The sequence below is a fragment of the Nyctereutes procyonoides genome, unplaced genomic scaffold, assembly GCF_905146905.1.
Source record: "Nyctereutes procyonoides isolate TBG_1078 unplaced genomic scaffold, NYPRO_anot_genome, whole genome shotgun sequence".
Classification (NCBI taxonomy): Eukaryota; Metazoa; Chordata; class Mammalia; order Carnivora; family Canidae; genus Nyctereutes; species Nyctereutes procyonoides.
Window position 1 is genome coordinate 48373073 of NW_026575044.1, and position 16871 is coordinate 48389943.

The 16871-nt window shown below is 42.5% G+C and overlaps 1 protein-coding gene across 1 annotated transcript in view; it reads left to right on the forward strand.

Moving 5' to 3' along the window:
* The first annotated feature begins 2083 nt into the window (after positions 1-2083).
* TWSG1 (twisted gastrulation BMP signaling modulator 1) overlaps positions 2084-16871 on the forward strand; it is a 60366-nt gene continuing 45578 nt past the window's right edge. Inside the window, exons 1-2 of the mRNA XM_055324537.1 lie at positions 2084-2313; positions 4707-4860. Of these exons, the coding sequence (XP_055180512.1) occupies positions 4738-4860 (123 nt within the window). The 5' untranslated portion in view covers positions 2084-2313; positions 4707-4737. The remainder of the gene's footprint in view (positions 2314-4706; positions 4861-16871) is intronic.

The following is a 16871-nucleotide window of genomic DNA, read 5'->3' on the forward strand; positions in this document are numbered from 1 at the left end:
GTGTGAAGGAGTGGAGGGGAGGAGTAGAGGGGAAAGAAGAGGGAGAGGGAAAGAATCTCAAGCTGACTTGGTGCCGAGTGCAGAGCCCCACGTGGGGCTTGATCTTACCGCCCAGAGATCAGGACCTGGGCTGGAACAAGAGTGGGAGGCGTAAGTGGTGCTCTTCACGGGGCCAAGAACGGGACGTGCCCGAGCTCGGTGACTCCCCACGGCAACCCCGAGGGCTGTATCTGTCCCGTCATGGACTTCTTAAAAACGCAGGTTTCTGGGTTCTGTCTCAGACCTACTGAATAAGGATCTCCTAGGTGCCCCATTAAATTTCTCAGTTTAAACTTCAAAAATTTTGATAGATACTGCACATATAAAAACTCTTTGGTGTCCTTAGTACTTTTCAAGAGTGTAAAGGGGTCCTGAGACCAAAAATGTGAGAACGTCACATGTTTTCATCATGTTTTAATAGCTGATTTAATTCATTGCACTGGGGTATCGTAATTCATCTAACCAGTAAGCAATGCCAAAGAACAAAATCCTTAAGTTTGTGTACACTCTTTATGTCTTTAAGATAGTTTTCAGGGATGATTTTTAACATGCATGTTTACTTATTGTAAAAAAAAATGGACAATGTAATCCGCCCTCAGCTAATCACCTCTTTCCATCTTTTCTGTTTTCTGCCCAGCAACAAAGGGGAATGTGAGGCATTTAAGATTACTAGTTTATCACTAGATCACCATTTCCAAGGGGAAAATACTTCGTGGATCATCTCGCAAGATGGGCTGCACCTTAAGCACGCTGAAATCTCTTAAAAATGCAAATTCCCAGGGGTGCGGGTAAGAACTGAGCGCAATTCTCAAGGGCCCTTATCGGCGTTACCTATTTTTGTGAAGCACAGGCCGAAAAGCGTGCTGCGTCACACATGCCGGGGGGGGGGGGGGGGGGGGGGGGGGGCGGTCCTCCAGACGGCGTGGTGCCTGGAGCCAGCTGTGCACGTCCCGAGCCCGGGCCTCCTCGGGGACCAGCACCAGCCCGGCGGGCGCCCCGCTCCTCCAGCCGCGCCCGCACGGCGCCGGGCTCTCACGAGGGGCGCAGCCAGTTTAGCGGACTGCGGCACGAAGGCTCTGCCCAGGAGGGTCTGAACCCAGAGACCTGCTGCACTTGTAACAAATCCAGGACGGGACAGATCCGGCTGCCTCCGGGGTTGCCGAGCGGAGTCTCTGCGCTCGGGCACGTCCCACTCTCGGCTCCGGGAGCAGCACATGCTAAGTGCAGAGAACAGGCCTCGGACAAGGTCGGCCGCAGCCCCGCGCAGGCCGACAAGAAAAGCCGAGACCGGGCGGGAAAAGAGCGGCGGCACAGCGCGCGTGGTGCCCGGGGCCGGAGAGTGGCCTCGGTGGGGCGTGACCGGAGGGCGGGGCGGGGCCGAAGCCGGGGGCGGGGCCATCGCGGGGCCGGGACCGCAGTGAAGACGGGGCGGTGGGCCTGGAGGGCGGGGCCAGGGCCGGAGTGGAGGCGGGGCGCCGGGCATGGAGGGCGGGGCCGGGTCCGGCTGGAGGCGGGGCGCAGGGCCTGGTGGGCGGGGCGGTGGGCGGGCGGTGGGCGGGTCCGGAGTGGAGGGGGGGTGCAGGGCCTGGTGGGCGGGGCGGTGGGCGGGGCCGGGATGGAGGCGGGGCGCAGGGCCTGATGGGCGGGGCGGTGGGCGGGTCCGGAGTGGAGGCGGGGCGCAGGGCCTGGTGGGCGGGCGGTGGGCGGGGCCGGATGGAGCGGGCGGTGGCGGTCCGGAGTGGAGGCGGGGCGCAGGGCCTGGTGGGCGGGCCGGATGGAGGCGGGTGCGGGCCTGGTGGGCGGGGCGGTGGGCGGGTCCGGAGTGGAGGCGGGGCGCAGGACCTGGTGGGCGGGGAGGTGGGCGGGGCCGGAGGGGAGGCGGGGCTCCGGGTCTGGCGGGCGGGGCCGGGGTCGGAGTAGAGGCGGGGCGCCGGGCCTGGCGGGCGGGGCCGGGGCGTGCGCTGACAGGGGCGCCCCGGGAGTGAGAGACGCCTCCTGGTGGGAGCTGGCGGGAGCTGGCGGGAGCTGGCGGGAGCTGGCGGGAGCTGGCGGGTGCGGGGAGCTGAAGACGGGCGGAGGGCCGCGGCACAGGGGAGGGCGGCGGCGGGCCTGTCCCTTTAAGTGCCGGGGGTTGGGGCGCTGCGCCGGGGGACGGCGCGGAGGCCTGGAGGCGCGGCCTGCCTCCCTCCGTCGCACGGCCCCGCGGCGCGCCCCGGGCTCGGCCGACCTGCGGGGGAACGAGGGCCAGGCGGCCTCGCGGCGCCGCGGCGCACGGTGAGCGGGCGCAGGCGGGCAGCGTCGGAGGCCGGGCGGGGCCGGGGCCCGGAGCGGCGGGCTCGGGAGGTGGGAGGGGCGGAGCGGCCCCCGCGCGGCCTGGGCCCCGCCTACGCGCGGGACAAAGCTGGGGGCCGCCGCGGGGCGGGGGGTGGGCGCGGGCGCGGCGCGGGGGGCGGCGGCGGAGCCGCGGGGCCCCCGCCTGGTCGCGCCGCACGGAGGCTGCTGTCAGAGCCGCCGGGGACCGCCCGCGGGTCGCCGAGCCTAGGCAGTTCCGGTGCGGTGTCGCGTCTCAGCCGCGGGGAGGGGAGGCCCTTCCGTACTTCTGCCGGTCGCTCTCTAAATGCCATTATTTACCTGAGTACGTTTTCCAGCAGGGTTTTGGGAGTAGGGTGAAGACTACCGTAAGAGACGAAAAAAATATCCCATTTTTAGTGAGTGTAGGATGGAAACTAGTTCTGGAAAAAGAAAATCACTTTTCAAATACCTTCTTTGGCCTCCACGAATGTGCACCAGAAATCATCCGACTTGCTAGGTGCAGTTAAATAATAAATTAGAAAACTGGGTTCCTAACGGTCTTTACTAATACTTTATGGGCCTCGTAGCAGTCACCGGGGCTTGCTCTTTCGAAATTGAGTCATACCGGGTGCAAAGCCCTGTATCCTTTTCGCCTTCGTATCGCGTTTGCTTTATTGTGCTTTAGAATACTTAGAATCAAAGTTTACGTAATCATAAAAGCCGTATAAACTCACTTTTTATGTATCTAACACTGGTAGTCATTTATTTTACTTGATTCTATTTTGGAGAGGGTTTGCTACGTATTTCTAAACCACGTTTGAAGACGTTACATCTTTTTAAAAAGCTTAAATAACCATGTAGGCTGTTTAACCAACTATCAGGATTTGTGCTGATCTTTTTTTCAAAGTGTACTAATTAATATACTATCTTCTTAATAACCAACACTGACGGACGCCCGGGTGGCTCAGCAGTTGAGCGTCAGCCTTTGGCCCAGGGCGTGATCCCGGGTCCCGGGATCGAGTCCCGCGTCGGGCTCCCTGCGCGGAGCCTGCTTCTCCCTCTGCCTGTGTCTCTGCCTCTGTGTGTGTGTGTGTGTGTCTCTCTCGTGAATAAATAAATAAAATCTTACAAAAAAAAAAAAAAAAGAAAAGAAAATAGGGCAGCCCAGGTGGCTCAGTGGTTTAGTGCCACCTTTGGCCCAGGGCGTGATCCCGGATCCCGGGATCGAATCCCACGTCGGGCTCCCGATGCATGGAGCCTGCTTCTCCCTCTGCCTGTGTCTCTGCCTCTCTCTCTCTCTCTCTCTCTGTGTGTGTGTGTGTCATGAATGAATAAATAAGAGCTTTAAAAACAAACATTGAGGAATCCATGGTACCTAAGGTATAGAATTCGAAGAATATCTTCACATTTCAATAAATTACGCAAGAGTTCGTAATACAATTAATAATTTACTATTCCCTTTTTTTAAAAAAAATTTATTTATTATTTATGATAGACATAGAGAGAGAGAGAGAGGTAGAGACACAGGCAGAGGGAGAAGCAGGCGCCATGCCAGGAGCCCCACAGGGGACTCGATCCTGGGACTCCAGGATCGCACCCTGGGCCAAAGGCAGGCGCTAAACCACAATTGGGGAGCCACCCAGGGATCCCCAATTTACTATTCCCTTTGTTATTTCTTGGGTTAAGGAATGACTGCCCACTCCTTTCCCTAAGCTGCTTCATCCTGCCTAGTTATATTAGGAGATAAAATGAGATAGTTATAATCATTAGACTAATTTGCATTTTTAAATTTTGTGAGATGTTTTAAATTATGATTCAATATTAATAGTTTTATTTTTTAAAATTTTATTTATTTGTGAGAGACACAGAGAGAAAAAGGCAGAGACACAGGCAGAGGGAGAAGCAGGCTCCATGCAGGGAGCCCGATATGGGACTGGATCCTGGGTCTCCAAGATCACACCCTGGGCCAAAGACTGCACTAAACTGCTGAGCCACCCAGGCATCCCTCAATATTGATAGTTTTAAATAGGAGTTTAAAGTTGAATAATAGGCCTACAACCAAAGTTGAATAGTAGTGGTGCAGTATTGTAACTAGTTATTTGCCTCAGGAACCTGATGATTCATATATATATGCATACATATATTTTATATACTTATATTTGAAGTTGGCTGACAAGACACTACTGTATAAAAAGTGTAGTTTGAAGATTTAATCATTCATTGAGAATGTCCTTTAAATGATCACTCAAAAGTCTTTTAACACAAACAATGAGTATTGGTTTATTTATTTTGCTTTTCATTTCTGTTTGTTCTTAACCTAGCCCTTGCCTTTGAATTAAAGTTTTTTTGGTTTTTCCTTTTGTTTGTTTATTTAGCTTCCGGGAAGTTGACCGTCTTTGAAGAAACATGAAGTCACACGCTGTTGTTATGCTTACTCTAGCTGTCCTGGTGTTCCTGACATGGGTCCCTGTGTCGCTGACTTGTAACAAAGCACTTTGTGCCAGTGATGTGAGCAAATGCCTCATTCAGGTAGGACTAAGCGTACTTTTTATTATTATTAAAATGTAGAGCAGATATCGAGTGCCTATATAAAGGGTGTGTGTGTGTGTGTGTGTGTGTGTGTGAATGTACGGATACACACACACACACACACACACACACATATGCCTGAGTATTAGGTAGGCCAGCTCCTGAGGTACTGAACTGCAACACGCTGGTCTGGGTTTTTATCTCCATAGTTTTCTTGCAGATATGCAATGTCAGATTTAAGAAGTTTGGTGCTGAAAATAATATCCGTCTTCATAAATATGCCACTGCAAAGTGATGAGCACTCCATTGAGATAAAGTAAAAGGTTTCCTTTTATTATCTAGTTTGTAAACCAAAGAAACTCAGTTACTATATTTAGAAAAATATTTAGGTATACAATGAGATACCACCTCACACCGGTGAGAATGGCTGAAATTAACAAGTCAGGAAACGACAGCTATCCTAAGGATGCAGGGAGAGGGGCAACACTCTTAACTGTTGGTGGGAATGCAAATTGATGCAGTTATTGTGGAAAACAGTATGGAGGTTCCTCAAAAAGTTGAAAATAGAGCTTCCCTGTGATCCAGCAATTGCACTACTAAGTATTTACCCCAAAGATAGAAATAGTGTGTATAAATGTATACATACAAATGCAGTGATGCGAAGGGGCACCTTTAACGATGTGGATGGAACTAGAGGATATTATGCTGAGTGAAATAAGTCAGTCTGAGAAAGACAATTATCATATGATCTCACTCATATGTGGAATTTAAGAAACAAAACAGGATCAGAGGGGAAGGGAGGAAAAGAATAAAACAAGATGAAACCGGAGAGGGAGATAAACCATAAGAGACTCTTAATCTTAGGAAACAAAGTGAGGGTTGCTTGAGGCTATGGGGTGGGAGGTACGGGGTAACTGTGTGATGGGCATTAAGGAGGGCATGTGATATCATGAGCACTGGGAGTTATACAAGACTGATGAATCACTGAATTCTACCTCTGAAACTAATAATAACAAATTTTAGGGCAGCCTGGGTGGCTCAGCGGTTTAGCGCCGACTTTAGCCCAGGGCGTGATCCTGGAGATCCAAGATCGAGTCCCACATTGGGCTCCCTGCATGGAGCCTGCTTCTCCCTCTGCCTGTGTCTCTGCCTTTCTCTCTCTCTGTCTCTCATGAATAAATAAATAAAATCTTAAAAAAAATTTTTTTAGCTAATCAGATAATAGTCATATTGTTCCCTTATATAATGTAACAGTTGTGTATTCTGTGCAACAGGCTATCCCAAATGTAGCTACTTAATGCAGTAAACATTTATGTCATGTGGTGTGTGAGGGTTGAGAGTCTAGGAGCAGTTGAGCTGGGTGCTTCTGGCTCGGGGTCTCTCACAAGGTTGCAGGCAAATTGGCTGAGATTGTGGAGAATCTTCTTCCAAAATACTTGACAATTTTCTCTCTTTCAGTCATCAGGATAAGCTTAGTTACCATTCTCACTTTTCTGAAGAAAAAGGGAGGGTAAGTAGTTTGGTCAGGTTCATATAGCTACTGATTGACTTTAGAACGAGGTCTTTGACTCCAAAGCCTGTGGCGTTTCTACCTAACATACTGGTTATTACGCCATAAAGTTGTGTTAATTAGTGGTGAACTTCACATCTTACAGAGCTGTTTTCTTTTCTCATCGTGTTAGACCATCAACAGTCTTGCGCCTTTTGTGTGTCTGTATTTATTAGTTTTTAGCTGTTGGCTAAGAAATTTGGTAACTACACACATTAGAATTCAGTGTAAGGTATGAGTCAGCTACCTCTTGGCTATAAGCCTGACATAGAGCAGTTGTGTGTGTGTATTAGAAGTGATAATGATTTTTATAGAGTTGAGGCATTTTGTATTTATTTTGGACATTTTGGTCCTTCTCATTTAATAGTCGAGATCCTAGGAAGCCTGACCTTTATCTAGTAGTTTGCCACCATCTCATGCTCTCTTTACCCTAACTCTGCATTTCAAACCAAAACATTAAAATAGGGAAGTTTGTTGGTTGGTTTGTTTTTATTTTTTTTCCACCGTGGACATCTTTAAGAATAAGTAGAAGAGAGGAGTATAGTGAAGGGCAGTTCCAGCAATCATTAATTCCGGACCACCCATATTTCAACTCTGTTCCTCTGCGCTGCTCACCCCAGATACGTTTTAATTTCAGGCAAATTGCTGATATTGTTTTATCACAATTCTAATATATACATCTTAAAGATAAGAACTCTGAAACACAGCTATTAGCAATTTTAGGGGTGCCTGGCTAGCTGTGTTGGAAGAGCATGAGACTCTTGATCTCAAGGTTGTGTATTTGAGCCCCGCATTGGTGTAGAGATTACTTAAAAAAAAAGAAAGAAAGAATTAACAGTAATTTTAAATATCATCTAATTTTATACATGAAAGTTTTGATATGGCATGTTTGCTTAGGCTCATGCTGGCAGAAAATTTTGAAGTCTGTACATGAAGCCCAGCTTTGTGCTCTGGTCTGATGGGGAAGCCGAGTCACTTCCCACGTTGTTTCAATGTAATTTCTTATTATTAGAAATAAAGTTGCAAATATAGCAACAGTTGCTGTATTCATGTTCAGGTGGAATTTCACTTAAATCCTAAATTATTTTTGACTCTCCAAATCTGTAATTTCTGTTAGTTTGAATAATTAAAATTGGATTTTCTTAAAATAACTTGCTTGGTAAAGGAATATTTTAAAGATAGCTTTTGGTTAATATTGATAAATACTCTTAAAAGTTTTTGGCTTGTTTCTTTTGTTTTTAAATTTAAAAACATGTAGGGGCACTTGGGTGGCTCATTCAGTTGAGCATCTGCCTTTGATTCAGGTGGTGTCCCTTGTCAGGCTCTCTGCTCAGAGTCTCCTTCTCCTTCTCCTTCTCCCCGTGCCTGCCACTTGCCTACTTGTGCACGTTCTCTCTCTCTCCCTCTGTCTAATAAATAAAATCTTAAAAATGAGTGTAAAAACTGGAAAATTGAGCTTCACTTGTTAAATGGTGACTCTAGTAAATTCATTGGAAAGAAGCTAAGACTTTAGCTTTACCATTAATTCGGTGATGCTGACATTTCTTAGGTTCCTATTGTTCCTTTAGAGCCAGGAATCATCAGATCTTTTTCTGAAGTGGTAGAGACAATAATTCTGGTGCATAGTGGCAGAGTGTTTGAAGTTAAACATATCATAGGCTCCAGAATTGGGGATTTTCTTGTTCATTTATTCACAAACAGTGGACATTGAAGTAAAATGTAATGAGTTCCACCATTTGACTCATTTTATGGTCTTGAAAACTCCAGCAGATTATTTCACATCCTGAGCTTTATTTTCCTCTTACTCCTCTTACTATGCTATGTAACAAACCACCCCAACAATCAGTGGCTGAAAACAATGTTGATTTTGCCCACAAGTTTGCATTCTGCAAGGTTCAGTGGGTAACTCACCACACAACACTAAGGCAGCTTGAAGGCTAAGGACTGGAGTTATCTGAAGCAGCACTATTCCCTGGAATGTTTTACAATGATAGAAACAGTTTGTAGTAGAAACAGTCCAGTGCAGTAGAAACTAGCCACATAAGGCTATTGAGCACTTGAAATATAATAATAATAATCGCTTTTGTGGTTGAAAAAATAGATTTTTAGATTTTAGTTTTAATTAATTGAAATCTAAATAGCTATATGTGCCTCACTGATAAGTCTAACTAAATTAAGAAAATTCTTCAGCACTCTCATTCTCTCTCACTCACTCGCTTTCTCACTTTCTCAGTTGTCTCTCTATATACTTCTCTAGTGTGTTGGTTTAAGACTAGAGATATCTCACATATTGGCTCAGGGCTCCCAAGATACCTGCTTTATGAAAGAAAGCTGAAGGAATATGTATTTTATGGTCTTACCTTAAAGGTTACAGTACTACCACCAAAGTCATAGGTCCACCTGGATTTAAGTGAAGGGAACATAGTCCCTACCTCTGATGGAGGAGCATAAAAAGAGTGTGTGGCATAAAATGGCATGGACGTCTTTGAAAAATACAGTATGCTACATACGAAGTGTAAAATAGATTAGTTGGCTAGATGATCTAAAAGTTTCTTTCTAGCTCTATATAGTTCTAATGAAAGAAATCGACTGTTATATGGTAAATATTCTCTTTATTAAAAATCAGAGTAAGAAAGGCATTTTTCTCCTTTTTTTAATTGAAGTATAATTGATATACAATGTTACATTAGTTTGAAGTGTACAACATGTTGATTTGACAATTCTTTTTTTTTTTAAGATTTTATTTATTTATTCATGAGAAACACACAGAGAGGGAGAAAGAGGGGCAGAGACACAGGCAGAAGGAGAAGCAGGCTCCATGCAGGGAGCCTGATGTGGGACTCGATCCCAGGTCTCCAGGATCATGCCTTGGGCCGAAGGCTGCGCTAAACTGCTGAGCCACCCGGGCTGCCCCTGATTTGACAATTCTATACAGAACTCAGTGCTCACTGATTAAGTGTAGTTACAGTTAAAATATTTTTTAAAAGATTTTATTTATTTAAGAGAAAGAGAGCGCACAAACGGGGCTGGGGGAAGGGCAGAGGGAGAGGGATAAGCAGACTCCCTAACTGAGCAGGGAGCCGACTCAGGACTCCATCCCATGACCTGAGCTGAAGGCAGATGCTTAATCAGCTGAGCCACCCATCCGCTCCTGTTGTTACAATATTATTGACTATATATTTCCATCTCTGTGACTTATGTTATACCTGGAGGTTTGTAAGTATACCTCTTAATCTCTGTCTTATATTTTTCCTGTCTCCTCACCCCCACAGCCGTTAGTTTGTGCTCTATATTTAAGAATGTTTGCCTTACTTTTTAGATTCCACATTTAAGTGAAATCATATAGTATTTGTCTTTCTCTCTTTTCACATAGCATATTCTAGGTCTGTCCATGTTGCTGCAAATGGCAAGATCTCATTTTTTTATGGCTAAGTAAGACTTGTTTGTGTGTATGTGTGTGTGTATACTACTCTTCTTCATCCCTTCATCTGTGTGTGGACATGGGGTTGCTTCCATATCTTGGCTACTGTAAGTAATGCTGCAATAAACAGCACGTATCTTTTCAAATTAATGTTTCCCTTTTCTTTGGGTAGTTGGATTATGGTATCATATGGTATTTTTGTTTTTAATTTTTTGAGTTACCTCCATACTGTTTCCTACAGTGATTGCACCAACATAAATCCACATCAACAGTGCATGAGGGTTCCTTTTTCTCCACATCCTCCTGGACCTGTGTTATTCCTTGTCTTTTTGGTGGTAGCCTTTCTGGCTGGTATGAGGTGATGCCTCTTGTGGTTTTGATTTGCATTTCCATGGTGATTAGTGATGTTGAACATCTTCTTATGTGTCTGTTGGCCATCTGGATATCTTCTTTGGAAAAATGTCTCTTCAGCTCATTTGCCCATTTTTAGTTGGATTATTTGGGTTTTTTTGGTGTTGAGTTATATAAGTTCTTTATGTTTTAAATACTAACCCTTTATCACATATATTATTTGCAAATATCTTCCCATTCAATGCGTTACCTTTTGTTTTATTGATATTTTCCTTACACTGTGCAAAGGCTTTTTATTTTGGTGTAGTCCCACTAGTTTGTTTTTGTTTCCCTTGCCTCAGGAGACAAACCTAGAAAAATATTGTTAAGGCTGATGTCCAAAATATTATTGCCTATGTTTTCTTTTAGGAGTTTTATGGCTTCAGGTCTCATATTTAGGTCTTTCATCCATTTTGAGTTTATTTTTGTATACGGTGTAAGAAAATGGTCCAGTTTCATTCACATGTAGCTGTCCAGTTTTCCCAGTGCCATTTATTGAAGAGACTGTCTTTTCTCTATTACATATTCTTGCCCGTTTGTTGTAGATTAATTGACAATATGGGTGTGGGTCTCTTTTGGGGCTTTCTATCCTGTTTCTTTGATAAACAAGAAACATAAAACATATAAAACATAACATGTCTGTTTTTATGCCAATACAATACTGGTTTATTCACTACAGCTTTGTTAACTTGAAGTCTGGAATTGTGATGCCTGTCAGCTGTGCTTTTTCAAGATTGCTTTGGCTATTCAGGGTCTTTTGTAGTTTTATAAGAATTGTAGTTTTATTTGTGCTAGTTCTGTGAAAAATGATGTTGGTATTTTGATAGGGATTGCTTTAAAAGTGTAGATTACAGGGTCCCTGGGTGGTCCGGCGGTTGAGCACCTGCCTTCAGCCCAGGGCATGATCCTGGAGTCCCGGGATCGAGTTCCGCATTGGGCTCCCTGCATGGAGCCTGCTTCTCCCTCTGCCTGTGTGAGAGGCAGACCTCTCTTTCTCTCTGTGTCTCTCATGAATAAATAAATAAAATCTTTAAAAAAAAAGTGTAGATTGCTTTGGGTAGTATAGACATTTTAACAATTTTGTTCTTCTAGTCCATGAGCATGGAATGTCTTTACCTTTCTTTGTGTCATCTTCAGTTTCTTTCATAAATGTCTTACAATTTTAAGAGTATAGGTTTCTCAGCTCCTTGGTTAAATTTATTCTTAGATATCCTTTTTATGCAACTGTAAATGGGATTGTTTTCTTTCTCTTTTTGCTACTTTATTATTAGTGTATAGAAATGCAATAGATTTCTGTATATTAATTTTGAATCCTGCAACTTTATAGGATTCATTTATCAGTTCTACTAGTTTTCTGGTGAAGTCTTTAGGATTTTCTATATATAGTATCAAGTCATCTTTATTTTTTTATTTTTATGTATTTTTTAAAAATTTTTATTTATTTATGATAGTCACACACAGAGAGAGAGAGAGGCAGAGACATAGGCAGAGGGAGAAGCAGGCTCCACGCACCGGGAGCCTGACATGGGATTCGATCCCGGGTCTCCAGGATCGCGCCCTGGGCCAAAGGCAGGTGCCAAACCGCTGCACCACCCAGGGATCCCCATCAAGTCATCTTTAAAGAGTGAGTTTTATTTCTTCTTTACCAATTTAGTTGCCTTTTATTTCTTTTTCTTGTCTGACTGCTACAGATAAGACTTCCATTACTGTCGTGAATAAAAGTAATGAGAGTGGACATCCTTGTCTTGTTCCTGATCTTAGAGGAAAAACTTTCAGTTTTTCATTATTGAATATGATGTTATCAATGGGATTTTCATATGTGGCGCTTTCTGTGTTGGAGCATGTTCTCTCTAAACCTCCTTTATGGAGTTTTATCACAAATGTACTTTGTCAGATTCCTTTTTCTACATATACTGAGGTAATGATAATGTTTTTATCCTTCCTCTTGTTAATATGATGTATCATGTTGATCACTTTGCAAATACTGAATCACCCATGCATCCTTGGAATAAATCCCATTTGATCGTGGTAAATTATTTTTTTAACGTACTGTTGAATTGGTTTGCTAGTTTTTATTGAGAATTTTTGCATCCATGTTCATCAGAGATATTGGCCTATAGTTTTCTCTTTTGGTGGTGTTTTTGGTTTGGGTATCAGGGTGATACTGGCTTCATAGAATGAATCTGGAAGTTTTCTTCTTTTTTTTTTTTTGGGAATAGTTTGAGAAGAATGGGTATTAACACTTCTTTATTTATTTTTCACTTTTTTATTTTTTAAAAAAGATTTTAAGAGGGACTGAGAGGAGGGCCAGAGGGAGAGAATCTTCAGACAGACTCCCTGCTGAGCCTGGAGCCTGAGATCCTGAGATCCTGACCTGAGCCAGAGTCAGATGCTTAACTGAATCACCAAAACATCCCAACACTTCTTGAAATGTTGGGTAAAATTCCCCTGTGAAGCCATCTGGTACTAAACTTTTGTTTGTTGGGAGTTTTTTGATAACTGATTCAATTTCCTTAGTAGTAATTGGTCTGTTCGAATTTTCTATTTCCTCCTGATTCAGTTTTGGAAGATTGTGTTTCTAGGAAATTACCCATTTCTTTTTAAGTTATCCAAATTGTTGGCATATAATTTTTCATAATACTATAATCCTTTATATTTCTCTGGTGTTAGTTATTTATCCTCCTTTATTTCTGATTTTGAGCCCGCCCTCTTTTTTTCCTGATGAGTCTGACTAAATGTTTATCTGTTTTATCTTTTCAAAGAACAATCTCTTGGTTTCATTGATATTTTCTATTATGTTTTTTATCCCCATTTTATTTATTTCTGCTCTAATGTTTGTTGTTTCCTTCCTTTTTCTAGGTTTGGGCTTTGTTCTTTTTTTTCTTTTTTTCTTTTTTTTTTAGCTGATACAACTAAATTGTAAAGTTAGGTTGTTCATTTGAGACTCGTTTTTTGATACATTAGACCTGTATCACTATAAAATTTCCTTTTTGAACTGCTTTTGCTGCAGTCCAAAAAGATTTTCGACTGTTGTGTTTTCCTTTCCATTTGTCTTCATGTATTTTTTTAATTTCCTCTTTGATTTTATGGTTGACCCATCTGTTGTCTAGTAGCAGGTTGTTTAGCCTCCAGAAATTTTCCAGAATTATTTCTTGTAATTGATTTCTAGTTTTCATTGTGGTCAGAAAAAAAAGTCATATCAAACATATGACTTCAGTCTTCTTAAATTTATTGATATTTGTTTTATGGCCCAACGTGTGATCTATTCTGGATAATGTGTATTTGGAAAGAATGTGTTTTTTGCTGTTTTGGGATGGAATGTTCTGGGTATGTCTGTTAGGTCCTTCTGGTTTAATGTGTTGTTCAAAGCCACTGTTTCCTTGTTGATTTTTTTTAAAGATTCTATTTATTTAAAAAAAATTATTTATTTATTTGAGAAAGAGAGAGAGTGAGTATGAGTAGGGGGAGGGGCAGAAGGAGAAGCATGTTCCCCACTGACCAGGGAGCTGGATATGGGGCTCTATCCCAGGACTGTGAGATCATGACCTAAGCTGAAAGCATACGCTTAACTGGCTGAGCCACCCAGGTGCCCCTCCTTATTGATTTTCTATCTGGATTATATATATCCATTGATGTGAGTTGGGTATTAAAGTCCCCTATTATTATTATATTGCTATCAGTTTCTTTCTTTATCTCTGTTAATATTTGCTTCAAGCATTTAGGTGCTCCTATGTGGGATGCATAGCTATTTATAATTGTTACATTCTCTTGTTTCCTTGATCCCTTTATCATTGTGTAGTGCCTTCTTTGTCCCTTGCTATAGTCTTTTTAACAAATTAATTATTTTGAGAGAGAGGGCACATAAGCAGGGAGAGGGGCAGAGAGAGAGGAAGAGAATCTCAAGCAGACTCAGTGCTGAGCTCAGAGATCCACACAAAGATTGATCTCACAACCCTGAGATCATGACCTGAGCCGAAACCAAGACTCAGGCACTCAGCTGACTGAGTCACCTAGGTGCCTCCTATAGTCCTTGGCTTTTTTGTTTTTTTGTTTTAAAGATTTTTATTTATTTGTTTGTAAGAAACACAGGCAGGGGGAGAAGCAGGCTCCCCACAGGGAGCCCAATGTGGGCTCAATCCCAGGACCCTAGGATTACAACCCCAGGCAAAGGTAGATGCTCAACCACTGAGCCACTCAGGTGCCCCCACTCCTTGTTTTAAAGTCTGTTTTGTTTGACACAAGTATTGCTACTCCATTTATTTTTTTCTTTTTCATTTGCATGGTGAATGTATTTTCATCCCGACACCTTTAGTCTTTATGTGTCTTTAGGTCTGACATGAATTTCTTATAAGCAGCATATAGATAGGTCTTGTTTTTTTGTCTATTTAGTCACCATTTATCTTTTGATTGAAGCATTAGTCTATTTTCATATAAAGTAATTATTGATAGATATGTACTTTTTCCTGTTTTGTTAATTGTTTTCTGACTGTGTAGTTTCTAAAGGCCTTTTTTTAAAAACTCAAATTGTGGGGCACCTGGATGGCTCATTTGGTTAAGCATCTGCCTTGGGCTCAGGTCATGATTATGGAGTCCTGGGATTGAGCCTCTAGTCGGGCTCCCCACTCAGCGGGGAGTCAGCTTCCCCTTTTCCCTCTGCCCTGCCCCCCCTTGTACTCTCTAATAAATAAATAAAACCTTTAAAAAAATAAATAAAAAGTCAAAAAAATTTTTTTAAAAAGTCAAATTGTTGGAAGGATACATAAAGAAAAATAATCCCTTGAATAATTTTTTCTACTCTTATTTTGTTATTCGGTTAAAATACTTTTTAAAAAATATACTTTATTTGAGAGAGAGAGCAAGAGAGAGTGGGAAGCAGGCAGAGGGAGAGGGAGAAGCAGACTCCCTGCTGAGCAGAGAGTGTAATGCATGGCTTGATCCCAGGACCTCAGGATCATGACCTGAGCTAAAGGCAGGCACTTAACGTACTGAGCCCCCAGGTTCCCCAAGGTTGAAATACATTCAAACGTCCAAGTAATAACTTCTACTTGTACTTCATTTAGTGTTTTTGTTTAGCCATATGGTTAAATAATAAGCTTCTACTACTGTTTTTTAACTTACCAATTCTAGATTATGTATCTATCCTGCCTTTCTGCCAGGACAGAACAGGCTTAGATTAGGACATGGCTTACTTACCATTCTCTCCCCGCCAACTCCTGCTCTGCCCTAATTGTTGCACTGTTTTTAGTTTCTCTCATGATTCTCTCTCTTTTCGATTTCTACTGTGTACTTAAACCTTTTTTTCTGTCCTATCATCCTGTCATTTAAAAACATTATCTCTTGGGTGCCACACTTCATTGATCGCCACACTTCATATCATAGAAAGTAAGGAAGTCAGTTTTCTTGCATCTTGTGAATACTGCCCTCAGAATTTTCTACTTTTGGAATAACTTCTTTTTTCTTTTTCTTTTTTTTTTTTTAAAGATTTTATTTATTCATTCATAAGAGACACACAGAGACAGAGAGAGAGAGAGAGACAGGCAGAGGGAGAAGCAGGCTCCATGCAAGGAGCCTGATGTGGGACTCTATCCCGGGACTCAATCACGGGACTCCAGGATCACATCCTGGGCTGAAGGCAGGCGCTAAACTGCTGAGCCACCCAGGGATCCCCCTACTTTTGAAATAACTTCTGATGGCTATCTCAAAGTCTGCGGGGAATGGGGTATAACCTGTACTCTTACTTTTATGTCATCAAGCTTGATAACATCTATATTCTGAAGGCACATAGTGTAATAGTTAAGAGCATGAACTCTGAAACCAGACTGAATTTGAATCCAGTTCTGTGATGTACAAGCTATCTGAACTTGGGCAAGGGAGTTAATGTTTCAGTGCCTCAGTTTCTTCATCTGTGAAATGGTGATGATAACCATCCCTATTGTGTGTAGATATTGTGAGGATTAGATATAGAGTACTTAGATCTAAGCACTTACAAACTATTACTTATATACTGGTATTTACATATTAATAAGTATTAGTATGTAAGTGCTATATCCATAATATTATGGATTATATATATCCGTAATTTATCCATAAATGTTACTAACCCTAGTTCTTTGTTTTGTAACCATTTTTAATCTTCCATGCTTTATTTACAGATATATTCTAAAATTGACAGTCAATAAGCCATGTTTATTTTGTAATGATTTTATAAATATTGTTGACTGTATGGTCCCACAGGGCACTATGATTACATTTCCTTTCTTGAATGATTTTGTTTTTCAAGAGTTTCTAATTGTCTTTCTTGATTTTGATCATCAGTCATTAATACCCTATGTTGTTTTAAATTCTTAGTCTGTTTTTTCCGCCACCAAGGAGCCTCCTGTGTTGTTTTTAAACTTAACTGATGACTCTCTAGATCTAATGCAAGTTTTTCTGTAGTGCATCCCCACTCATACTTTCCTAAGTTGGCTCCACTATTTTTTTGATTCCATGTCTTGTTCTTTTCCTGATTTAGTCTCATTTTGTTGTAACATGCCCTAGACTATCTTCTGACAAAGGCAATATAGGGAGGAAACATTCTGGGTACCATATCTCTTTAAAATACATTTATTCTCATTTTATTTATACCTGACTGGTAATTTGCCTGAATATAGA